At 33.3% G+C, this 27813-nt stretch overlaps 1 protein-coding gene across 6 annotated transcripts in view; it reads right to left on the bottom strand.

Annotated features, from left to right (window-relative positions):
* Positions 1-27813, bottom strand: part of Fhos (Formin homology 2 domain containing) — a 101393-nt gene that overhangs the window by 55787 nt on the left and 17793 nt on the right. For 5 of the 6 annotated variants that reach the window (XM_088030818.1, XM_088030819.1, XM_088030821.1 and 2 more), the window contains exon 6: positions 26212-26254. In XM_088030818.1, coding sequence (XP_087886944.1) covers positions 26212-26254 — 43 coding nt within the window. Of the gene's footprint in view, positions 1-9652; positions 9890-19019; positions 19095-26211; positions 26255-27813 lie in introns of those variants that run through there. The other variant, XM_088030823.1, reaches the window with a different exon arrangement.

Below are 27813 nucleotides of genomic sequence, written 5' to 3'. Positions count from 1 at the left end.
AGTTTGCATAATTTAATTACTTTGTAATTACGGCCCGAGGTTGATGTAGCCACAGACTCGGTAAAAACTAGATAAACTTGACTTTTGAAAGTTATCCGGCGCTTACTGGAAACTGCCGCACTGATATTATATCAATTTGCGCGAGTTTTCTGGACTGAGAGAAGTGGCGAGTCACTTTGCCAATTACCGCCAGAAAAACGACGAGATTAAAGGTTTTTTGGTTGGCGGGGCTGCATTTTTAAATCGGCGAGAACACGTAAGCAGAGGAACATGTTCTTTATTTTTTCGGTTTTTCAGGTTTCTCGGTAAAGCCGTTTTTTGAGAAATTTCAATGCTGGCGATAACGCGATACGAAAACAGATTTGTCTTTCAGGGTACGGCTATAATCAACGTGTCAGAACAATACAATTGTGCTTTTTAAAAAATCATTTTCTTTAATTCCGGCTGGAAACGTATCAATTATCCAGATGTTTGCACCTTTAAGACTGTGAAGTTCAACGGTTCTCCAAGCCATGAATTCGCTTGTAAAAAGCCACTTTTCTACAAAACCCGAAAAAGAAATTACAGTAATTGCTTACAAGGAACCGTTAAACGCCAACATGTTAATCATAGGTCTATAACACGATAAACTCTCCATCAAATTACATCAAACTAAAACAAACACGTCCATTTCGAACGTTTAATTGAACGGAAAACGTCGCGTGTGCGAGGCTACGATATTGGAGCTACCGAATAAACATCATAAAATGCTTCAGAGAACGGCAACAACTAGAAGAGGCACTTTTTTATTTTTTCAGTTGCGCAATTAACTCCAAGAGTAAACATTAGCAAAGTTGCTGAATCCGGAAGCCACTCCGTTTGTTTTTGTTATCGCGTTGGGAGAGAATTACTCGGTGGGTTTTACAATGTGAGTTGGCAACCCTTACTAATTGTAAACAATTAAGAATTCAAGTTGGTAGAAGTGAAATTTGGAGGCCGGTGCGTGAGGTAATCTGATCGGAATTTGTCGTCTTGGGTAATAGATTAAGTTCACTTCAGGCAGTAACTCAGCAAGCCATATTTTAATGGGATCCTGTTTTTTAAATAGACGTTCTTTTAGTTGGTTATGATTATGAATAAAATTGATTTGTTTGATCAAAGTCATGCAGATTGCTGGCTGGTGAATTCGTCGAATGACTGAAACTATGTCAAATTTCTGCGGTCGATAGGTTAATTATTTTTGTGTTGTTAGGGCTCATCTTACGCAGAATTTTGGGCAGATTCTAAATCTGGGCCTCACATTTACGTACGACAACAAATAACTGAGTTATGAGCGATCAAAGTTTCAGAAATTGAATTTGGAGTTGTAAAATTTTTAAAACTCAATATTTCCGAAACTACAAAAGATTTTGAGAAACTGTTTTTACCATCGTTTTTCTCGGGTCATTTTACTTTAGAATCCGCCCTCAAAAGTCGAAAATTCGATGGTTCATTTTTTGGGCAAACAAATTTTTCGGCACAATCGATAATTTTTTTTTATTTTTCGTTTTTTGATCGCCCCTCGTAAACTGCTTGCCCTATCGATCTGAGATTTGACCAGTTGATAGATTGCAAGCTGACCTTTCGATTGATGTATAATTCAATGATACTAATTGCAGTTTTCGCCCCGAAACCATAATTTCAAAAATTTCGCCAGTTTTGTATGAAACCAATTAATTTTAGCCTCCAAAACTCTAATGTTGATAAACAACCCAAAGTCTAATTCTTTTAAAGCCGATAAAAATTTCAAGGCAATTGTTTCATAGCTACAAACACTGTAATGTGTAACAATTGAAACTACGCCATTCACTGTGGGCGATAAGAGTAAATTCTAATTTAAGCCAAACCAAAAACAAAATTATTATTATTTTGATTACACATTGTCACGGCCTGCGAACCAACAAAGAGAACAAAAATACCCGTTTATGCAACGAGGTAAAATGGGCTCTGCATCTCTCGGTTTTATTGCCGCCCATAATTTTCCTTTCTACCGATTAATCCACGTCAAAAATTTTTCTTCATAACCCGAGAAATGTAAAGGAAATGACAGTACCCTTGTTTCGAAAGCTGGCTGCTTATCTCTTCGATCTTCTTCAGGCAACACAAATAAGGTGATGCACAATTATTGTTAGCTTCCGTTGTGCAACAGTGGAAATATTATTAAGATGGTGGTTAAAATATCTCTGCTTTGAGGAAGAGACAAAGAAATGGACGATGGTGACCCAAAAAGATGCTGATTTGAGATTATAAGTTCTAAGCTAATAAGACATCCGTTTAACAAAGGAGTAAAAGGTTACCCAGAAAAAAATTTAATGCTACTGAATTTTTTTCGCAGTCATCAGCTAATAATCAAAATCAAAAATTCTAAAATTGTGTCTTTCAGTCAATAGTTTTGCAAATTGCCACAAGTAATAAGCAAGTCTAAATTAGTAATCTCCCCAGATTTAGTTAATGTGGCGTGAAAATTACCAGAGTTACAAGCTTTTATTTATTTTTTGGCAATTTTTGATTTATTTTTAAAACAAAAAATTCTAAAATGTGTCTTTTTTGGCTTAAAATTTTGTAATTTGACAGAGTTAATAAGCAACTCCACATAACTGATTTCTCTAAATTTGAATGATCCAGCGTCAAAATTACTAGACTTACAACCCTTAATATGTTTATTTCAAAAATTTTTTATCCATCCTCAAAATAATAAATAGCAAAATTCAGGTTTTTCGGTCTATAATTTTGAAATTTAGCACAATTAATAAACAGATCTAAATTAGTAATCTCCCCAAATTTAGTCGAATTGGCGTTAAAATTAGTCAAGTTACATCTCTTATTAAAATGTTTGGCAGTTTTCAAATCATTTTCAAAATAAAAAATTTCAAAATTTGTCTCCTTTGGTCTATAATTTTGAAATTTAGCACAGTTAACAAGAAAGTCTAAAATTGTAATCTCCCCGAATTTAGTCGAATTGGTGTTAAAATTAGTCAAGTCACTACTGTTACTGATTTTATATCGCAGTCTTTGGATCATTTTCAAAATAAATAAAAAATTCCAAAATTTGCCTCTTTCGGGCTATAATTTTGCCATTTGGCACAAGTAATAAGCACGTCCAAATTAGTAAATCTCCTAATTTTAGTCGCATTGGCAAAAAAATTACCAAAGTTACAAATTTTACTGAATTTTTTTCGCAGTTTTCGGATCATTTTCAAAATTAAACTTTTCAAAATTTGTCTCTTTTGGTTTATCAATTTGCAATTTAGCACAATTAATAAGCAAACTTAACTTAGTAATGTCCATAAGTTTAGTTGATGTGGCGTAAAAATTACTGGAGTTACACGCTTTAAAATTTTTTTTTGACAATTTTCGGTTTATTTTTAGAATAAAAAATTCCAAAATGTGTCTCGTTTGACTTACAATTTTCTAACTTCACAGAGTTAATAAGCAACTCTAAATAAATAATTTCCCTAAATTTGATTGCTGTTGCGTTAAAATTACCAGAATTACAGCCTTTTGCATATTTTTTCAAAAGTTTTTGGTTCATTCTCAAATTAAAAAAATCCAAAATTTGTCTCCTTCGATCGATAATGTTGCAATTCAGCACAATTAATAAACAAATCTAAATTAGTAATCTCCCCAAGCTTAGTCGCATTGGCGTTAAAATTAGCCAAGTTACGACTCTTACTAATTTTTTTTCTCAGTTTTCGAATCATTTTCAGAATAAAAAATTCCAAAATTTGACTCTCTTGGTCTATAACTTTGCAATTTAGCACAATTAATAAGCAAACCTGAATTAGTACTTTCCCCAAATTTAGTTGATGTAGCGTAAAAATTACCAGAGTTACAAGATTTAATATTTTTTTGGCAATTTTCGATTAATTTTTAAAATAAAAAAATCCAAATTGTGTCTTGTTTGACTTACAATTTTGGAATTTTACTGAGTTAATAAGCAACTCCAAATAACCAATTTCCACAAATTTGATTGCTGTAGCGTTAAAACTACTAGAGTTACAGCCTGTAACATAATTTTTCAAGTTTTTGGTCCATCCTCAAAATGAAAAATTCAAAAATTTGTCTCTTTTGGTCAATAATTTTGCAATTTAGCACAATTAGTAAGCAAGTCCAAATTAGTAATCATCCCAAATTTAGTTGCTGTAGCGTTTAAATTGCCAGAGTCACAGCCCTTAACTTATTTTTGCGAAAGATTTTGGTCCATCCTCAAAACAAAAAATTTCAAAATTTGTCTCTTTCGGTCTATAATTTCGATATTTAGTACAATGAATAAACGAATCTATGTTAGTAATCCCCCCAAATTTAGTCGAATTGGCGTTAAAATTACAACTCTTACTGTATTTTTTGGTGACGCACAATAACTATTGTTAGCTTCCGTTGTAAATATTATTAAGATGGTGGTTAAAATATCTCTGCTTTGAGGAAGAGACAAAGAAATGGACGTTGGTGACCCAAAAAGATGCTGATTTTAGATTACAAGTTCTAAGCTAATAACACATCCGTTTAACAATCGTTTTGAACAGCTGGTAGCAAGGAGTAAAAGGTTACCCAGAATTCGAGCTTTGTCATGTGTGGTACGCCCACCAGTCTTTCCCAAAGAGTTAAAAATTGAATGTGAAGGGCGATCCGTGCCCAGATCGAAGAACTCGCCACGAAAAGTCAACAGTTTTCGGCCTTCATCCATCGAGTCCTCTGCAGAAGTTCCCTTCAGGTGCGGTTTGTTAATTTGTTATCAGCATCTCAATGCTCCGAAGATGAGAAGAACAAACGCGACGTAGGTGGCACGCCTTCGAGTATTGATTTCTTGTTAAATAAATAGTCGAGTTTATAAAGGCAACATCTAACGGATACGCAACATTTTGCCTCGCTAAACAAGCAAAACTCTTCGCGGCGCAATGATGTGTTTATTGTTGCACTTTCGCTGTCAGTTTGTAGTCGCATGTATGTCAACAATCCGGGTCACCGGAAAACTCCGTGCTCTCCTCATTATGTAACGTTAAATGTCAAAGTTTTCTTAGCGTCCGCCGGTTTTTCCGCTATTGTGAAAAGACTTCTTTCTATAAATAATGGCGAGGTCATCGGAACTGCCGTTGGGTGTTATTCGAAGGGAAACACGAACGAAGAGGAGTCATTGTGCTCGTCGAAGCTGCTCGTTCTCCTGGTACAAGATCAGCGACTCCCACGCTTAGTTATAATTAATATTATGCCATTGTGCATTTACGTCCCCAATGTCGGGGCGATTTGGGCCAGTTGCCGATTGCTTTACCACCCACTATGAAGTAACCGAAGAAGTGGTGATTCCTTCCACACCTGATGCCCACTTTTTTCGTTTCGTACGGGTTTGCAGACAATCGAGAGGCCTTGGTGCAAATTCCTATCGCAAACATGCACTTCTGCAAATGTTTAGTCGCCAGTTTCATTATCGGCTGATACCATGAACGTCTTCGTTAGAGGCGATTCTTTCGCCCTCAAAACTCTTTATCTGGAGATTTTAATGCACCGATGTCACATCATCCGATTATCGAAGAATTATTCCCGGAGTGGCTCAATTTGAATCAATTAAAAACCGATCATGTCTTCGAATATCTCGATGGAAATCTACATAAAGCGCAGCGGCGTCACTTAGCCCATGAATGTTACGAAATTCTCGACGTCATCTTGCACCGGTGTGACGAAACGGACGATAAATCATTGATGCTGCCTCCGACCGGAGACCAAAAAAGTAATCGCGTTTGGAAATCTGCATTTTACAACTTTAATACAATTTGATAAACATCACCGAAAAGAGATATATGGGACTGCGTAGTTAAGGTTGGCAATAAATGTCGGATCCGCTCGACCATAACGTGAATTATTTCAAGCAAATAATAAAGCCATTTACGAATACAATCGATGCGACGGAGAGGGAGGCTTTAGCGGGATTATGCATGGAAAAGGTGACGTGTGATGGGATTTGAGGTTGGCAACGAGTTCCAAGAAGCAGAGCGGACACTAACTCCACTTTTTGTTGGAGAATAGAAAGGTCTGTGGAAGAGGGAAAAACGCGACGATTTTAAGCACCTCAAGGTTCAATCCTTGGGCCCATTTTTTCTTTTTTTTGTGAACGTGTATAGACATCGTTTTTACAACTATTGGTTCATAGAAACTCAAAATAATACTAAAGCAAATTAAATTAGCTTTTTCTGAATTTTTGGGTGTTGAGCCACGAATATTTAGCCAAGATTTTATGTCTCTTCCGGTCTATAAATTTGCAATTTGGTGCAGGTAATAAACAACTCCAAATAACTAATTTCCCCAAATTTGATTCATGTAGCGTTCATATTGCCGGAGTTATAGCCCTTGACATATTTTTTCAAAAGTTTTTGGTTCATTCGCAAATTAAAAAAATTACAAAATTTGTCTCTTTCGGTTTATAATTTTCAATTTAGCACAATTAATACGCAAGTCTAAACTAGCAAACTGCCTAAATTTAGTTTATGTAGCGTAAAAATTACCCGAGATACAAGCTTTAATATTATTCTTGGCAATTTTCGGTTTGTTCTTAAAAAAAAACAAAATTTGTCTCTTTCAATCTGTAATTTGTAAATTTGGTATAATTAATAAACAAGCTTGAATTAGTAATCCCCCTAAATGTAGTCATTTTGGCGTTAAAATTACCAAAGTTACTGAATTTTTATCGCAGTTTTCGGACCATCCTCTACATCACAAATTCCAGAATTTGTTTCTTCCGGTCTATAAATTTGCAATTTGGTTCAGTTAATAAACAATTTGGGTTTATAATTTTGCAATTTTGGCCAATTAGTCAGCAAATCCAAATTAGTAAGCTCGCTAAATTTAGTTGAAATAGCGTAAAAATTACCAGAGTTACAAGCTTAAATATTTTTTAACAATTTTCGATTTATTTTTACAATTGGAATAAAAAATTCCAAAATGTGCGTTGTTTGACTTACAATTTCGCAATTTGACAGAGTTAATAAGCAACTTCAAATAATTAATTTCCTCAAATTTGATTGATGTAGCATTAAAATTATCAGACTTACAGTCCTTAACATATTTTTTCAAAAGTTTTTGGTTCATCCTCAAAACAAAAAATTCAAAAATTTGTCTCTTTCGGCCTACAATTTTGCAATTTAGCGCAATTAATAAGCAAGTGTAAATTAGTAATTCCCCCAAATTTAGTCGCTTTGGGCTTAAAATTACCAGAGTTACAACTTTTACTGAACTGTTTTCGCAGTTTCCGGATTATTTTCAAAATAAAAAATTCTAAAATTTGTCTCTTTCGGTCTATAATTTTGTAATTTAGCACAATTGATAAACAAGTCTGAATTACTAATCCCCCTAAATTTAGTCGAATTGGCGTTCAAAATAACACAGTTACAACAATTACTGAATTTTTTTCGCAGTTTTCGGATCATCTTCAAAATAAAAAATTCCAAAATTTGTCTCTTTTTGTCTATAATTTTGAAATTTACCACAGTGAATAAGCAAGTCTTAATTAGTAATATCCCTAAATTTAGTCGAATTGGCGTTAAAATTAACCAAGTTACACCTCTTTCTGATTTTATTTCGCAGTTTTTAGATCATTTTCAAAATAAAAAATTCCAAAATTTGCCTCTTTCGGTTTATAATTTTGCAATTTAGGCCAATTAGTCAGCAAGTCCAAATTAGTACGCTCCCTAAATTTAGTTAAAGTAACGTAAAAATTACTAGAGTTACAAGCTTAAATATTTTTTTACAATTTTCGATTTATTTTTACAATTGGAATAAAAAGTTCCAAAATGTGTCTTGTTTGACTTACAATTTTGCAATTTGACAGAGTAAATAAGCAACTTCAAATAACTAATTGCCTCAAATTTGTCTCTTTCGACCTACAATTTTGCAATTTAGCGCAATTAATAAGCAAGTCTAAATTAGTAATTCCCCCAAATTTAGTCGCTTTGGGCTTAAAATTACCAGAGTTACAACTTGTACTGAACTGTTTTCGCAGTTTCCGGATTATTTTCAAAATAAAAAATTCCAAAATTTGTCTCTTTCGGTCTATAATTTTGTAATTTGGCACAATTAGTAAGCAAGTCTAAATTAATAATCTCTCCAAATTTAGTTGATGTGGCGTAAAAATTATCAAAGTTACAAGTTACAATATTATTTCTTTCGAAGTTTTTGGTTTAGGATTCCTACAAAAAATAAATTTCAAAATCTGTCTTGTCAGTCTTGACAGACTTAATAACCAACTCCAAATAACTAATTTCCCCAAATTTGATTGCTGTATTGTTAAAATTACCAGAGTTATAGCCATTAACACATTTTTGCAAAAGTTTTGGGTCCATCCTTCCCGTAAAAAATTCCAAAATTTCTACCTTTCGGTCTATAATTTTGCAATTGGGCACAATTAATCAACAAGCCTAAATTAGTAATCCCCAAAAATTTGGTCGCTTTGGGGTTAAAATTACCAAGTCTGAATTAGAAACGTTCCCAAATTTACATAAAGTGGCGTTGAAATTACCAGACAAATTCAATTCCTCCAAATTAGAATTTTCTTAAAATCGCAAAAATGCCGACTCATCCTGTACTCGATCCCATAATTTAAACTTTTTGAGTCATCGCCAAACAAACGTAATAAAAATGCCTCTGCCTGCCACACATTGTATCTTTTATTAGAGCATTTTACACGTCGAAAATGTTGCACCTGACCCCGCATCTTCCCCCCCCCCCAAATCCTTTGTAAGGGCAGGTGGTGCCTAAACCATCTGTCGCTTATTCAAAGCCCTTAGGACCCACCAGATTGTCACGAAATTATCCACTTCATTATTGCGTTTCCTCGCCCATTCCGACTTGAAATTTAATCCACTTTGAGGGAAAAATCCCATTTAATTTTTCTAATAGGATAAACGTGTAAGCAAAATTCTTCGATTTATCCCAATCTCTTAAGAGATTGAAGGCTGTTTTCTCTTGCATGTAAAAATCGAGCAGCGTGTCGCGGTTAAGGCCGGTTCACACTTGAAGCATGACAATACGTCTGGAATGTCGCAGTTTTTACATTCTTTTTGCAAATTGTTCGTTGTGAGTCATGCGACGTTTATACTTTGTAGTTAGGAATTACAATGGGAACACCCCTTTAGTCATGAGGGTACGGCTGTAATGCTGATCTGAAAATGTGCGCATTTTTCCCAACACTCGTTATATTAAAGAGGTGATAAATAATACGTGAGTGGATAATTATATAACAAGCAGCAGCGCAAAAAAGAAATTGCCTATTATTTATTGAATTACGATATTTACTATAAATGTCAATTGGCACTCACTCAATGTTTAGTGTCCATGCAAATAGAATGTGAAATAAAATCAGTAATAACAGTAATTTTTCTAAAACATGCGTGTTTCGTACTAGTAAACAATTTTTTCTTGGCAGACAACAATCTGATCGGTTTTAACCGAACATAAATTACGTCACCACACCCGTTTTTCTGCACGGCTCTAATTAATTTTTGTCTCCGCTGTTTTATTCGATTAAGTTTGACAGGAAACGAGCAACAGATTAAAACGTTCAATTCCCTAATAAAAAAAGAACAAATCTCCAATCACCTCTAGATCAACTAACGGATTAAAATGTTAAAATTTCGTGTCTTCAACTTACCCTATGGGGCGACTGGAGCAGCCTGTGCACCGCCGCCAGTTGGTTGATGAGCGGCAAAGTGACACTGAAAGTGTGCAGGGGCGGCCTGGCCGGATCCGGAAAATTCGTCGAATAAGAAAACGGGTCGATGTCGTTTAAATACTGGACTCGACATGTCAAAGACATCGTGGAGGCCGCACTTCACAATACCCAAGAACATCACACCAAGGAGTTACAGTGAGGCGTTGCGAAAAGTGGCTGCAACAGTGGCGTTACAATGACGGGCGACACTGGAATGCCGGATATTGGCGGATTGCCGGTTAGTTTACCAAATGCCATTACTGTTCTTATCGTTACTTGACACTTTCGGCCATAAATTACGTATTTAAATCCTCAACCGTAAAACGCCCACGATCGGATAATATGGAAAAATTGTGCGATTGTTTTTGGTGGAAAAAAGTGCTTGGAGCGGGTTTTGTGGAATATGGGGGAAATGCGTGGGGGCTACGTCTGTGAACAGTCTGGTCATTGTCACCTGGAGCCGGATCTGCACGGGGTTTAACGGTTTTAGTAAATAGAGAAGACTGGGTTCAGCTAATCCATCATATTTTCTACGAATTTATTTCGAATTCCACGATTTTATATGCAGAATTATACATTCCTGGCTAATTAATTAACTAATTAGCATCTTTAAGACCGAGCGAAAATTGTCGACTTGGTAAAATTCGTAATTTGGGTAATTTTAGTGCTACAGCTGTGAAATTTGAAGAAGTTACTATATTTTAATCTTGTATTAACTCTACCAAATTGCAAAATCGTAGACCAAAAGACACAAATTTTAGAAATTTTTAGTCTTGAGTCCAAGCAAAAAATTCCCACATCCTTCAATAAAATTCGTAATTTTGGTAATTTTAGTGCTACAGGTACGAAATTTGGAGAAGTTACTATTATTGAGACGTGTATTGACTCTACCAAATTGCAAAATTGTAGAGCAAAAAAACACAGATTTTAGAAATTTCTAGTCTTGAGTCCAAGCAAAAAGTTCCCATATCCTTCACTAAAATTCGTCATTTTGGTAATTTTAGTGCTACAGGTACAAAATTTAGGGAAGTTACTATTATTGAGTCGTGTATTGACTCTACCAAATTGCACAATTGTAGAAAAAAAAAACACAGATTTTAGAAATTTCTAGTCTTGAGTCCAAGCAAAAAGTTCCCATATCCTTCACTAAAATTCGTCAGTTTAATAATTCTGGTGCTACAGCTACGAAATTTGGGGAAGTTACTATATTTTAATCTTGTATTAACTCTACCAAATTGCAAAATCGTAGAGCAAAAGACACAAATTTTAGAAATTTTTATTTTTGAGACCAAGCAAAAAGTTCCCATATCCTTCAATAAAATTCGTAATTTTGGTAATTTTAGTGCTACAGGTACGAAATTTGAGGAAGTTACTATTATTGAGACGTGTATTGACTCTACCAAATTGCAAAATTGTAGAGCAAAAGACACAAATTTTAGAAATTTTTAGTCTTGAGTCCAAGCAAAAAGTTCCCATATCCATCACTAAAATTCGTAATTTTGGTAATTTTAGTGCTACAGCTACGAAATTTGGGGAAGTTACTATTGTTGAGACGTGTATTGACTCTACCAAATTGCAAAATTGTAGAGCAAAAAACACAGATTTTAGAAATTTCTAGTCTTGAGTCCAAGCAAAAAGTTCCCATATCCTTCACTAAAATTCGTAATTTTGGTAATTTTAGTGATACAGCTACGAAATTTGGGGAAGTTACTATATTTTAATCTTGTATTAACTCTACCAAATTACAAAATCGTAGAGCAAAAGACACAAATTTTAGAAATTTTTATTTTTGAGACCAAGCAAAAAGTTCCCATATCCTTCAATAAAATTCGTAATTTTGGTAATTTTAGTGCTACAGGTACGAAATTTGGGGAAGTTACTATATTTTAATATTGTATTAACTCTACCAAATTGCAAAATCGTAGAGCAAAAAACACAAATTTTGGAAATTTTTATTTTTGAGACCAAGCAAAAAGTTCCCACATCCTTCAATAAAATTCGTAATTTTGGTAATTTTAGTGCTACAGGTACGAAATTTGAGAAAGTTACTATTATTGAGACGTGTATTGACTCTACCAAATTGCAAAATCGTAGAGCAAAAGACACAAATTTTAGAAATTTTTAGTCTTGAGTCCAAGCAAAAAGTTCCCACATCCTTCAATAAAATTCGTAATTTTGGTAATTTTAGTGCTACACCTACTAAATTTAGGGAAGTTACTATTTCTGAGTCGTGTATTAACTCTACTAAATTGCAAAATTATAGACCGATGGAGACAGATTTTAGGAATTTTTATCCAAAAGATGATCCAAAAAATCCACAAAAATTGTATTCCAACTTGTAAATGTGGTAATTTTAACGCCACAACAGTCAAATTTGGGGAAGTTACTAATTTAGACTTGCTTATTAATTCTGCCAAATTTCAAAATTATAGAGCACAAGGAAATGATTTTAAATATTTTTCGAGTACAAAAATTCCAACGATAATGCAACTTTCCTGCTAAGCACGTTATTTATATTGGCAGTTTATTCAACGTTTCTAAGTATATACCTACAGAGATTTTTCTTTACTTATCTTTTATTTTGGGAAGTTTATAATATAAATAGAAATTATCTCACAAACACCACAATTGTATAAATTTTCCTTCATTTCGTACAAATATTTCGTGAAATCAGAGCGGCAATACGCTAAAAGCGAATCGATAAAGTTCGACGTGTCCATTATTTTACCATATAATTTGTTTTTTTTCAATGACACCGATGATAAGATAACTTTAATTGCACATTTCTGGACTTTCGACATACTTTCATTTTTTCCATCCAAAACGATAACATTTTTCTATTCAAATCAGTATAAAATGATGTATGATTAGGACACCAGATTGACCAACCTACATACGATTCAAATTTACCAACCTACATCAAGTTGCACGCTGCTAATTTATTCGTTATCTGAAGAGTAGGTTTGGTGTGACAACTCTTTTTATTTTTTGAAATTTATGCGATAAGAGGAACGTTCGGAAATAGTTTACGAGCAAATACCCAATCATAATTATAGATCAATTAGTGGCATTCTTTTCCTGAAAGTACTTTTGTTTGATGCAATTATAATTAAAGACGGTGGGACACCGTAGAGCGTTTATTGACGAACTCACCCAAGATGGTAAAATTCTTTTCTTCCTGGTACGTGTTATTTACCGGGTGTTGAAAAAACCCTCTACCGTTTCTCTTGCACCGTTCCCAGTTCCGTGTCATCGTCCGCTTTCATTCCTCACCTTTTTTTTCGATTTTTTCCTTAAACTTCGCCTGTGTACGCGGCAATTACCCAAAATAATAAATTCACCATGGCTAATTGCCATAAATTTCAAGGCCTGATTCTGTAAAGCGGTTTCACGTCTTATAAAAGCCGGTAAAACAAATAAATTTTCCGAATTTTGTTTATCCATATTTGAATTTGTAATTAAGAGTTGTTAATTTGAAACGTCGAATGGGTGTTTGCGCCTTGACGAAAAGTGCTTCCCGTCGACAAAAGCCTTTGGTGTGTGGATAATGTCAGTCTAGTACCTATTATGTGTGGTTTTTTATTACGTGAATACCACAAAGGTGAGGTAATGGACGGAGATGGAACGACTCTGGGAAGTGGTGCCGTAAACATTTTTCGGTTTCCGATGAGATGGCATTGACGCTGGGATTTTATTATGTAATTAAAAATAATTAATGCTGGATAAAACTGAAAGCGCGAAGGAGTTGAACTGGGTCGTAAAGCATAAATTGAAGGCGCAAAAGTAGAGCTCATCTTGAAAGTTCTGCGACGAATTGACCCGATTTTTCAAAAAACGATGAGATAATAAATGATAAATATGCAAGGAAACGATAGTGTCATTAACCTTAAATAACTTCCTCAAATTTCGTAGCTGTAGCACTAAAGTTACCAAAATTGCGAATTTTATTGAAGGATGTGGAGACTTTTTGCTTGGTCTCAAAAATAAAAATTTTAAAAATCTGTGTTTTCCGATCTACAATTTTGCAATTTGGTGGAGTTAATACACGACTCAAAAATAGTAACTTCCCCAAATTTCATACCTGTAGCACTAAAATTACTAAAATTACGAATTTTAGTTGAAGGATGTGGAAACCTATTGCTTGGTGTCAAAAATGAAAATTTCTAAAATCTGCGTTTTTCGCTCTACAATTTTGCAATTTAGTAGAACTAATAAGCAAGTATAAATTAGTAACTTCTCCCCACTACCTGACTGTAGAGTTAAAATTACCACATTTACAAACTTTGATAAAATATTTGAAAAATTTTTTGTTCATCTTTAGGTTAAAAATTCCTAAAAATTGCCCCTTTCAGTCTATAATTTTGCAATTTAGCACGGTTAATAAACAAGTCTAAATTAGTAATTGCCCCAAATTTAACAGCTATGGCATTAAAATTACCACATTTACAAGTTGTAATAAAATTTTTGGGAAATTTTTCGTTCATCTTCAGGATAAAAATTCCTAAAAATTGTCTCCTCCTGTCTATAAATTTGTAATTTGACACAATTAATAAGCAAGCCTAAATTAGTAACCCCCACAAATTTAGTTGTTTTGGCATAAAAAATTCCAAAGTTACAAAATTTTCGCAGCTTTCAGTTCATCCAACAAATAAGATTTTTTTAAATCAGCGCATTTTGCATTATAATTTTAAAATTTGTCAAAATTAATAACCAAGTCTAAATTAGTAATACCCCCAAATTTGACTGTTCTGGCGTTAAAATTGTCCCATTTACAAGTTGTAATAAAATTTTTGGGAAATTTTTCGTTCATCTTCAGGATAAAAATTCCTAAAAATTGTCTCTTCCTGTCTATAATTTTGTAATTTGACACAATTAATAAGCAAGCCTAAATTAGTAACCCCCACAAATTTAGTTGTTTTGGCATTAAAAATTCCAAAGTTACAAAATTTTCGCAGCTTCCAGTTCATCCAACAAATAAGATTTTTTTAAATCAGCGCATTTTGCTTTATAATTTTAAAATTTGTCAAAATTAATAACCAAGTCTAAATTAGTAATACACCCAAATTTGACTGTTCTGGCGTTAAAATTGCCCCATTTACAAGTTGTAATAAAATTTTTGGGAAATTTTTCGTTCATCTTCAGGATAAAAATTCCAAAAAATTGTCTCTTCCTGTCTATAATTTCGTAATTTGACACAATTAATAAGCAAGCCTAAATTAGTAACCCCCACAAATTTAGTTGTTTTGGCATAAAAAATTCCAAAGTTACAAAATTTTCGCAGCTTCCAGTTCATCCAACAAATAAGATTTTTTTAAATCAGCGCATTTTGCTTTATAATTTTAAAATTTGTCAGAATTAATAACCAAGTCTAAATTAGTAATACCCCCAAATTTGACTGTTCTGGCGTTAAAATTGTCCCATTTACAAGTTGTAATAAAATTTTTGGGAAATTTTTCGTTCATCTTCAGGATAAAAATTCCTAAAAATTGTCTCCTCCTGTCTATAATTTTGTAATTTGACACAATTAATAAGCAAGCCTAAATTAGTAACCCCCACAAATTTAGTTGTTTTGGCATAAAAAATTCTAAAGTTACAAAATTTTCGCAGCTTCCAGTTCATCCAACAAATAAGATTTTTTTAAATCAGCGCATTTTGCATTATAATTTTAAAATTTGTCAAAATTAATAACCAAGTCTAAATTAGTAATACCCCCAAATTTGACTGTTCTGGCGTTAAAATTGTCCCATTTACAAGTTGTAATAAAATTTTTGGGAAATTTTTCGTTCATCTTCAGGATAAAAATTCCTAAAAATTGTCTCTTCCTGTCTATAATTTTGTAATTTGACACAATTAATAAGCAAGCCTAAATTAGTAACCCCCACAAATTTAGTTGTTTTGGCATTAAAAATTCCAAAGTTACAAAATTTTCGCAGCTTCCAGTTCATCCAACAAATAAGATTTTTTTAAATCAGCGCATTTTGCTTTATAATTTTAAAATTTGTCAAAATTAATAACCAAGTCTAAATTAGTAATACACCCAAATTTGACTGTTCTGGCGTTAAAATTGCCCCATTTACAAGTTGTAATAAAATTTTTGGGAAATTTTTCGTTCATCTTCAGGATAAAAATTCCAAAAAATTGTCTCTTCCTGTCTATAATTTCGTAATTTGACACAATTAATAAGCAAGCCTAAATTAGTAACCCCCACAAATTTAATTGTTTTGGCATAAAAAATTCCAAAGTTACAAAATTTTCGCAGCTTCCAGTTCATCCAACAAATAAGATTTTTTTAAATCAGCGCATTTTGCATTATAATTTTAAAATTTGTCAAAATTAATAACCAAGTCTAAATTAGTAATACCCCCAAATTTGACTGTTCTGGCGTTAAAATTGTCCCATTTACAAGTTGTAATAAAATTTTTGGGAAATTTTTCGTTCATCTTCAGGATAAAAATTCCTAAAAATTGTCTCCTCCTGTCTATAATTTTGTAATTTGACACAATTAATAAGCAAGCCTAAATTAGTAACCCCCACAAATTTAGTTGTTTTGGCATAAAAAATTCCAAAGTTACAAAATTTTCGCAGCTTCCAGTTCATCCAACAAATAAGATTTTTTTAAATCAGCGCATTTTGCTTTATAATTTTAAAATTTGTCAAAATTAATAACCAAATCTAAGTTAGTAATACCCCCAAATTTGACTGTTCTGGCGTTAAAATTGTCCCATTTACAAGTTGTAATAAAATTTTTGGGAAATTTTTCGTTCATCTTCAGGATAAAAATTCCTAAAAATTGTCTCCTCCTGTCTATAATTTTGTAATTTGACACAATTAATAAGCAAGCCTAAATTAGTAACCCCCACAAATTTAGTTGTTTTGGCATAAAAAATTCCAAAGTTACAAAATTTTCGCAGCTTCCAGTTCATCCAACAAATAAGATTTTTTTAAATCAGCGCATTTTGCTTTATAATTTTAAAATTTGTCAAAATTAATAACCAAATCTAAGTTAGTAATACCCCCAAATTTGACTGTTCTGGCGTTAAAATTGTCCCATTTACAAGTTGTAATAAAATTTTTGGGAAATTTTTCGTTCATCTTCAGGATAAAAATTCCTAAAAATTGTCTCCTCCTGTCTATAATTTTGTAATTTGACACAATTAATAAGCAAGCCTAAATTAGTAACCCCCACAAATTTAGTTGTTTTGGCATAAAAAATTCCAAAGTTACAAAATTTTCGCAGCTTCCAGTTCATCCAACAAATAAGATTTTTTTAAATCAGCGCATTTTGCTTTATAATTTTAAAATGTCAGAATTAATAACCAAGTCTAAATTAGTAATACCCCCAAATTTGACTGTTCTGGCGTTGAAATTGTCCCATTTACAAGTTGTAATAAAATTTTTGGAGAATTATTGGTTCATCATCAGGATAAAAATTCCTTAAAAATGCCCCTTTCGGTCTATAATTTTGCAATTTGACCCAGTTAATAAGCAAGTCTAAATTAGTAAACCCCCCAAATTTAGTCGCTTTGGATTCAAAAGTACCAGAGTTACAACCCTTAATACAAAATTTTCGCAGATCACGGTTCATTAAAAATCGACATTTTTTTAAAACAGTCCTTTTTGGCCAATTATTTTGAAATTTAGCAGAATTAATAAGCAAGTCTAAAATAGTAACTCCCCCAAATTTAGTTATTTTGGCATCAAAATTACTAACGTTACAACCCTTAATATAAAATTTTCGCAATAAATGGGATTTTTTAAAATCTGCGTCTTTTTCTCTAAAATTTTAAAATTTGGCAAAATTAATAACAAAGTCTAAATTAGTAATTTCCCCAATTTTGACTGTTGTGGCGTTAAAATTACCAGATTTTTAAGCTTTAATAAAATTTTTGGGGAGTTTTTAGAATAAAAATTCCTAAAAATTGTTTCCTCCAATCGATAATTTTGCAATTTGGCCCAGTCAATAAGCAAGTCTAAATTAGCAACTTCCCAAAATTTGACTCCTGTGGCGTTAAAATTACCAGATTTACAAACTTTGGTAAATTTATTTGAAAATTTCTGCTTCATCTTCATGATAACAAAAATTCCTAAAAATTGTTTCTTTCGGTCTATAATTTTGCAATTTAGCGCCGTTAATAAACAAGTCTAAATTAGAAACCCCTCGAAACTTATTTGCTTTGGCATCAAAACTACCAGAGTTACAACCCTTAATACCAAATTTTCGCAGTTTGCGGTTCATTCATAAAATAACATTTTGTAAAATCTGCCCCTTTTGCTCTATAATTTTGAAATTTGGCAAAATTAATAACAAAGCCTAAATTAGTAACGTCCCCAAATTTGACTGCTGCGGCGTTAAAATTACCAAAGTTACAGGCAAAAAAATGAGCTTATAATACCTGTGTAGTCGTTAAATTTACTATAAATAAAACAGTTCCTAACTAGCGAATTTTATAATTCCATTCAGCAGTTACGTAATCATACAACACTAATAAAACCTTCAAACACCCATAAAACGCGAAATTTTGTCCCTTCTCAAAAACCCCATTTTTCCAAAAGCACAATGAGCAAATTAACATCTAATTACCGCAAACTCTCTAATTCCAGCAACGCACAAGTTTGTATATTAAACCCCATGCAGCTTAACGATTTACCCATAAAACCACTCATTTTGAATACATTTCAATTTACGACTATTTCAAAAAACCAAGAAGGCGTTTTGCTGTCAAAAATTTCGTCCAAATTACGCCGCAGAAGTGTATCAAATTGGAAACAATTATTCCACCGCCAACTCCGGTCGATTTTTGAAACCACGCAGTATTTGTTATTGTTATTCAATTGTTTCTTTATCGCCCAAAAGGCATGTCGAATTTTAATGTTCAAACAAACCATTGTCGAATTGTTCGTTTATTTATCCTCTCGTCGACACGAACGTGTAAATGAGGGGAATATTCAAACAAATATGTTACCTACTGACACGAAGCGGGAGGATGATGGGGGGTAATTTCCCCCCAAATGGGGTATAACCACGTGTTGGTGGTATTTCCCCTTTTTGCCCATACCCACAGTTACCCCAAAACCACATGTAACAGCAACAAAACGTTGAAATCGAAACCGAACCTGTCAAGTAACAACGGAACCGGCCGAGTAGGAAAAACAGTGTCAACAAAAGTGAATCCAATCAGAACAATATCCGGCACAGGTGATGCGATCCAATCCATCAATGGCAAAATCAAGCTATCAATGAAAATATTCGAAAAGATAAAGCCACAATCCGGATTGGTCACAGATAAACAAAGCACTGTCGCACTACCTGCTGCGATTATCATAGTTAACACAGGTATAAAGCTCTCGGACCGTCTGATATTCGACGCGATCGTTTCACGACTGTTTCTCGGCGACCGGCAAGTGTTTCGATGTCGGCAGCGCCACCGCAGATAAACAAGAGACGAAGAAGAACTACACCTGGATGCAGCGATGTGCGCTTTTTTCGGTTGCTAAGGAGAAAAAATTCGAAAATCGTCCTCGTGCAATTGTGTGCAAACAAACGATCGATTCGTGGAAACGCGAATATGAATAATTCGGCCCCGAAGGCTCGTTAAAATGCATCGCACGCCACTGGTGGATTACACAAAAACCGAACTCAAATTATGAATGGAGAAATATCGAAGATCAATGAGGACCGCATGACGTCACGATAGTGCCATCCGGCAATAAAAAGATTTGTTTGGAAGGAGAATGGTAATGTGTCGTTTATCTGATCGTGTTTGCTAAAATGGTCTTATTTTCTGCTCAGTCGGAACCGTAAAAATCTGTTGGATCTAAATATGGTAAATAAAGCATCTGATTGTTATTCTGGGAATGGCGGTAGTACCATGGTCAAACAAATAAGTTAACTAGATCGTGCTTCCCATGGTAAGATGGCCAAAACAGGGGAAAAATTTTTAATTGCGGCGCCATCAGAGCAGGTAAACTAATTCGTATGCGTAAAACTGGTTCAGGAGGAGAAAGTAAACACTATGAAGAAAAAATACACAGCAAATTATAGTCCAGCATTGATTTTGATTCATCGTTGTTGAGGCAGGAAACGGCGGATAATAATCTGGCAAACGGCCAATTGAATATTGCTGAAATTTAAATTGAATTTCTCGCGATTTTTAGCCAAGAAATCGCTCTTAGACTTTCCAAAACTCAAAAGTTTGAGTTTTTCGAAAAAATACACGACTAAAACTATGTCAAAGTTCTCAAGTGAAAAGTAAGCTTGCGTTATTTAGCTCGCTTTAAGCAGAATTTTGCGCAGATTCCCAATCTGGGCTCGAAATTCACATACGACGATAAATAACTGAGTTATGTTATTAAAGTTTCGAATGGTTGATTTTTATTTTTCAAATTTTCAAATATAAATAACATATCTCTTATTTTTCAGCCCAGATTAGCAGGTTTTTGTTTCATATAACTCCTGCTCCTTTGTAAATCGGTAAATTCTCTGCAAGAAAAATAACCCATAGCAACACTCTTTAGCACACACGCTCGAATGAGACGACCAACGTCTCTATATAAGAGTCGAAACGAAACTGATTAAATAAAGGAATTAATAAGTTACAACATATTTGCGCAACAACTTTTTTCCGATCTAACAAAAAACTAATTCGTTGCTCCTATTATCATGAGACTCAATCGATGAAATTTTTTTTTTAATTCTTTTTTTGACCGCCACTCATATAATGTTAGACCTACGGATCTGAAAATTGGCTAATTGATAGATTTTAAACTGCTCTTTCGATTAATGTATAACTCAAATATATTTAAGAGCGTTTTCGCCCCAGAAAAGCTCCTTGAATATTACCTCAAAATGATCTCTTGAAAACAGGATTATTTGTGAACAAACTCAAGTTAATTGGGCTCATTTAACGCAAAATTTCAGGCAGAATCCAAAACCGGGCGAATTGTTGAGGTAAGTCAACAAATAACTGACATAGAAGCGATTGAAATTTTGGGGTGCAAAAATTTGATTTTTTGGAAATTCCGGCATTGAAATCTCCGAAACTAGCAGACATAGAAAGATACGGTTTTGTTGTTGTTGGCCATTATTTTCCTTAGATATTCAATTACAAGAATCTGGCCTTCACTCAATTTAAAAAAAAATAATTCCTTTAAGAAAAAAATGTTTTCACTCAGAGCTAAAAAATGTTAATTTTTCGTTTATACTTATGGATGTCAGATTTCGCCCAGTCGTAGACTTTAACCTGCACTTTTCATCGATATAAAATACAATAAATTTGACAATGCTTTTATACATAAAAAAATTTCTAAACTTTATTCTTATGTTGTTTGATTTAGCGCAAATAGAAACAGAAGTCTTCGGTGTTTAACTCAAGGAGCATCAACACTTGTTTGCATGTCAACGTTATCTAGCTTCCTGTCCCCTGCCAACCGGAAAGCAATTATCCCTGGAAGTCGCAAAAACCTAAATACCCAATAATTTCCGTATTAATAACAGCATTTCCAGTGCCACAACACTTAAAGCTTGTCCGTTCTAAACCTGCTAAATTTCGCCCATTTCCTCGTATCCAAAAATACCCACCTGTCCCATATATCCCCGTTCGCGTGGGCCGACAATACCCATTGCAATCAATTCACAAGAAGGGCGTCAACAGCTGAGAGTTGCATAACGCAAGTGCGTGTGTGGACTTTTTTTTCGGTGCGTGAGTATATTTACACCGACATTAATCACTCGCGGTGCAGCTGGAAATGCAAGCTCGACAAAATCATGGAAAGGTGCCATACTGGCGCCTTTAAAATTATATTTATTGGCCCATATTCAGGACCGTTACGCCCATTTATTGGTCAAATTTGATGGTAATCTGGTGAGGAAAGTTCGGTACAGCCGATATTACCTTGCCCTATTTATCGGGGCCGGGAGAGTGAAAGAAAATTATTAATTAGATGCTACTGTAGATGGAATAATTTATTACGGCGGTCAAGGGCAGGAAGTACTTGTTCCACATGCTGGGCTCGAAATTGTGTGGTGATCAATAAGTTTGAGTTATGGGTTATGAGGTGGAAGACACAGTCGATGAATGGAGAAGAAACTATTTTAATTATAAAAATCTCTTTTGGGTGAAATTTAACAGTAAATCTATCAATTTCTTGGTTGGGAATTTTTGATTTCTCTCTGTATAAATCTCAATAATTCGATTATTTCTTATGCAAATTTAAACTATTAGCACTCATTTTACGCAGAATTTCATGCAGAATCCAAAACTGGGCGATATATTCACGTGCGTCAATAAATAACCGAATTAGAAGCGTTTAAAGGTGTGGATAGCAAAATTTTAGTTCTTTCATGTATAAACCTCGATAACTTGGAAAGTAAGACAGATAGAAAGATGCGTTTTTCACCATCATTTTACTTGCAATTTTTACATAAGAATCCGGTCTTTCTATTAATAAAGGTCTACAATTAACTGAGTTAGAAACGTTTAAAATTGCCTGAGTTAGAAACGCTTAAAATCTCAGTTGGTGAATTTTTAGTTCCTCCTGTATAAACCTTTATAACTCCGAAAGTAAAACAGATAGAAAGATGCGCTTTTAACCATCGTTTTTTTGCAATTTTTACATGAGAATCCGATCTTTTTATTAATAAAAATCTACAATTAACTGAGTTAAAAACGTTTAAAATCAACTTAGTTAGAAACGTTTAAAATGTCGGTTAGTGATTTTTTTGTTTGCGCCATCGTTTTTCTCGCAATTTTTTACGTAAAAAATAGTTTAAAAATAGATTTTTCAAAAGTCAAAAAGTTTTTTGCGAAAATTCATGACTAAAACTATGCCAAATTTCTGATATCGATATCTCGCTTATTTTTTAGAGTAAACTTGAGTTATTTACATCAGTGAACGCAGAATTTTACGCAGATTCCAAATCTGGGATTTAAATTCAGATCCGGCAACAAATAACTGAGTTATGGCCGATCAAAGTTTCGGATAGTTGATTTTCATTTTTTCTCATTTTCCCCAATTTTCAAAGTTAAATATCTCGGAAACTATTAGAGATATTGAGATGCGGTTTGCGCCATTGTTTTTCTCGGCTCATTTTACGTTAGAAAAAGTGCTTAAAAGCCCAAAATTCGATAGTCGATTTTTCGCGAAAAAAAATTGCGACTCAAACGATAAAAATTTTTCATTTTTTTTTATTTTTGGCCATAACTCGCAAACTATTTGTCCTATAGATCTCAAATTTGACCAGTAGATTGATTTTGAGCTCCTCTTTCGACTGATGTATAATTCATTGCTATTAAACGTCATTTTTATTTTGAATACATTGATTGAAAATCACCCTAAAATGATGTTTTCAAAACAGTTTTTTTCCAATACCTCATTTATTTATTAAGCAAACTCAACAAATTTGGTCTCATTTTACGCAGAATTTCACGCTGAATCTAAAAATATGATAATTTTTTAAAATTTGTCAATAAATAACCGAGTTATGGCCGTTTGAAATTTTGGGTTGTCGCCAGAGGGTCAAATTTTCGAAGGTTCGAAACAATTCATGCTCGATATCTCGGAAACTATTACAGATATTGGAATGCGGTTTGCGGCATCGTTTTTCTCGCGATTTTTCACATAAGAAATCGTTTTTAGATTTTCCAATAGTCGAAATTTGCAAATTTTCGCGAAAATTCGTGATTAAAACTATAACAAATTTCTCATATCGATATCTCGCTTATTTTTTAGAGTAAACTTGAGTTATTATACATCAGTGAACGCAGAATTTTACGCAGATTCCAAATCTGGGATTTAAATTCAGATCCGGCAACAAATAACTGAGTTATGGCCGATCAAAGTTTCGGATAGTTGATTTTCATTTTTTCTCATTTTTCCCAATTTTTAAAGTTAAATATCTCTAAAACTATTTGAGATATTGAGATGCGGTTTGCACCATTCTTTTTCTCGGCTTATTTTACGTAAGAAAATGTTCTCAAAAGCCCAAAATTCGATAGTCGATTTTTCGCGAAAAAAAAATCCGACTCAATCGATGAAAATTTTTAATTTTTTTTATTTTTGGCCATAGCTTGTAAACTATTTATTCGATTGATCTCAAATTTGGCCACTAGATAGATTTTGAGCTCTCTTTCGACTGATCTATAATTCAAAGCTATTAAACGTCGTTTCTATTTTGAAAACATTGTTTAAAAATCACCCTAAAATGACGTCGTCAAAACAGTTTTTGGCCAATGCCTCGTTTATTTATTAAGCAAACTCAACAAATTTGGGTCTCATTTTACGCAGAATTTCACGCTGAATCCAAAAACATAAGAATTTTTGATCTTTCGTCAACAAATAACTGAGTTATGGTCGTTTGAAATTTCGGGTTGTTGCCAGAGGGCCAAATTTTTGAAGGTTCAAAACAATTCGTGCTCGATATCTCGGAAATTATTACAGATATTGAGATGCGGTTTGCGCCATCGTTTTTCTCGCGATTTTTTACATAAGAAATTTGCAAATTTTCACAAAAATTCATGACTAAAACTATGCGAAACTTCTGAAATCGATATCTCGCTTATTTTCTAGAGCAAACTTAAGTTATTATACATCGGTGTACGCAGAATTTTCGGCAGATTACAAATCTGGAATTTAAATTCAGATCCGACAACAAATAACTGAGGTATGGGCGATCAAAGTTTCGGAAAGTTGATTTTCATTTTTCCTCATTTTTCCTAATTTTGAAAGTTAAATATCTCGGAAACTATTTGAGATATTGAGATACGGTTTGCGCCATTCTTTTTCTCGGCTCATTTTACGTTAGAAAATGTTCTCAAAAGTCCAAAATTTGATAGTCAATTTTTCGCGAAAAAAAATTCCCACTCAATCGATGAAAATTTTTAATTTTTTTTATTTTTGACCATAGCTTGTAAACTATTTGTCCGATTGATCTCAAATTTGGCCAGTAGATAGATTTCGAGCTCCTCTTTCGACTAATGTATAATTCAAAACTATTAAACGTCGTTTTCATTTGGAAACATTGATTGAAAATCACCCTAAAATGACGTTTTCAAAACAGTTTTTGGCCAATGCTTCGTTTATTTATTAAGCAAACTCAACAAATTTGGGTCTCATTTTACGCAGAATTTCACGCTGAATAGAAAAATATGATAATTTTTTAAAATTTGTCAATAAATAACCGAATTATGGTCGTTTGAATTTTTGGGTTGTCGCCAGAAGGCCAAATTTTTTAAGGTTTGAAAAATACCCAATATCTCAAAAACTACGATAGATTGAAAGAAAGGGTTTTCACCATCGTTTTTCCCGCACTATTTTACATAAGCATCTTAATCTAAAACTATGTTGGACAATTCTTTTATTAATTTGAACTAACTTCAACAACGTTACATTCCCACATTAACTTTGCTACATTCAATTTCCCCCTAATTTTCCCTCTAAAGAATTGAAGGCCTGATTTTACACCCAAAAATTGACACAAAAGAGTGGAGTTCGCCAAGTTTCAGCCAGCCGATCAATCAAGCCCCGAAGTCTGCACATTTTTAATGCCTCCATAATCATCAATAGAGATGTAAATTCAACACGACGCCCACAGTGATATTTTCACTATTTCAACATGACATTTCAGTATTTATTAGCCAGCTTCCGTTTTAATCTCGATCAGACGATAACATTCTTGCTTTTCACGGCCAGTTTGGCTTCATCTTCAACAATTGTGAGAATGACCGAAAAAATGCTAATTTTCCAATATCACGACATGGTTCATTACCCGATATCTTTACTGCCTCTAAACAAACAGTTCCTTGAACAGTTTTAAATTGTCAACGAAAATGTCGACATTCTGCTTCATCCTAAACTAACTCCGGCGATAACCGAGATATGAAATTGGCTGAACACACAAAGTTGTGTACCAAAGTCCGACCGGAATTAACACGACGAGTTAAAAACCAACAAAAATCCTCTAATTACCAACACAGTAATATAAACTGTAAATAAAAACCGTGCTGAAGAAGTTCCCAAGGAATTAACTTCTTCAGAAGAAGATCTCGGCTATTGTCTTGCGAGGTTTCACTGGCATGATTTAGTTAGCGCGAAGGCCACTTTTAGGACGCAATTACAAATAAATCCGGCCCTGTCGCCCCGCTAATTGCTCTTTAAACAAACACAAAATTCGCTCAGTTCAAGGCTGCTTGTCCATTTTAAAATAGACATCATCCAATTAGTGTCTGCTTATTATCCCACCTTTCATCGCTTGATAATTCGAGGAGACACAATAAATAACCAGAAAAAGTGAGCTAACGGTAAGGCAACGTAAATGCACTTTTACGACATAACGTAAATCAGGTATTATTGCAACAAATATTACGTGATCGGAGATGATGAAAAAAATCAACTGAATGAACGTCACGGATGATTATTCATAAAGAGGAGAATTTTTCCGTTGTGTGCTCGTAAGGCGATTAAAATGCAAATGGCGAGAGGTCATTAAACAACAAATTGCTTACCTTTCCGTACGGCGAAAAAGTCTTCGGGAAACCGATGTTGTCACTGAAACGGAACAAGCATTTAAGTGCCATTAAATAAGGACGGTTTATTTGATTGGGGGAGCGGGAATTAATGAGCGAGAAATTAACTAGAAAAAACGCGAAATTAAATTTAAAAAAAATAATGAAAATTTGACAGTTTTGACGGTAATGCTGTCAAATTTGGTGGAATTATTACTTTAGAAACGTTTGCTAGGTACACTAAATTACAGAATTTTACAACACAAATTGCGAATTTTAGAATTTTTTTATTTCTAGGAAAAACTCGAGTTTCAAAATTTTCTAATATATCTTTTGAATTCGACAATTTTGACGTCAAAGTGATCAAATTCAGAGGACTTGATACTTTAGAAACGTTTATTGAGTGTACTAAATTACATCATTTTAGATCACGAATTGCAAAGTTTAGAATTTTCTATCTCTAGGAAGGACTCAATTTTTTTTAAATTCTGTAAATTTTGATAATTTTGATGCGAATTCTGTCAAATTCGGTAAACTCTTTATGACGTGTACTAAATTACAAAATTTTAGATCGTGGATTGCAAATTTTAGAAATTTGACCCAAATTTTTTTTTTTCAAAATTTTGTTAATTTGACAATTTTAACGATAAGTCTGTCAAATCTGGTAGACTTGTTACTTTAAAAACGTTTATTGGATACACTAAATTACAGAATTTTGGAACAGCAATTGCAAATTTTAAAATTTTTTATTTTTTGGAAGGACTCAAAATTAATTTCTTTTAAATTCTGTAAATTCGACAATTTTGACGCTAAGTCTGTCAAATTTGATGGACTTGTTACCTTCAAAGCGTTTATTGAGTACACTAAATTACAGAATTTTAGAACATCAATTGCAAATTTTAGAAATTTTTATTTTTCGGAAAGACTCAAAATTATTTTTTTTTAATTCTGTAAATTTGGCAATTTTGACGTGAATTCTGTCAAATTCGGTGGACTTGTTACAAAAGTGGCGTTTATGACGTGTACTAAATTTTAGAATTTTAGATTACAAACTGCAAACTTTAGAATTATTAATTTTTTGGAAGGACTCAAAATTTAATGTTTTTTTAAAATTTTGTTAATTCGACAATTTTGACGCTAATAAGTCCCAAATTTGGTAAACTTGTTACTTTATAAACTGTGACTAAGTGTACCACCAAATTACAGAAGTTTAGATTACAAATTGCGAATTTTAGAATTTTTCATTCCAAAAGGAAGAATTCAAACTTTAAATTTTCTTAAAAATTCTGTAAATTCGACAATTTTGACGTTAAGTCTGTCAAATTTAGTGGACTTGATTTTTTAGAATAGTTTATTAAGTACACTAAATTACAGAATTTTCGAACACCAATTGTGAATTTTGAAAAATTTAATTTTTGGAAAGGACTCAAAATAAATTTTCTTTTTAAATTCTGTAAATTTGACAATTTTCATGTGAATTCTGTCAAATTTGGTGGACTTGTTACTGAAGAAGCGTTTATGACGTATACTAAATTACAGAATTTTAGACCACAAATTGCAAATTTTATAATTTTTTATTTCTTGGAAATTTTCACATTTTCT

The sequence above is a fragment of the Gnatocerus cornutus genome, chromosome 2 (genome assembly GCF_029298725.1).
Source record: "Gnatocerus cornutus isolate USDA-ARS CGAHR chromosome 2, icGnaCorn1.1, whole genome shotgun sequence".
Classification (NCBI taxonomy): Eukaryota; Metazoa; Arthropoda; class Insecta; order Coleoptera; family Tenebrionidae; genus Gnatocerus; species Gnatocerus cornutus.
The sequence above is the reverse complement of the archived record's forward strand: the minus strand, read 5'-3'. Positions and strand labels throughout refer to the sequence as shown.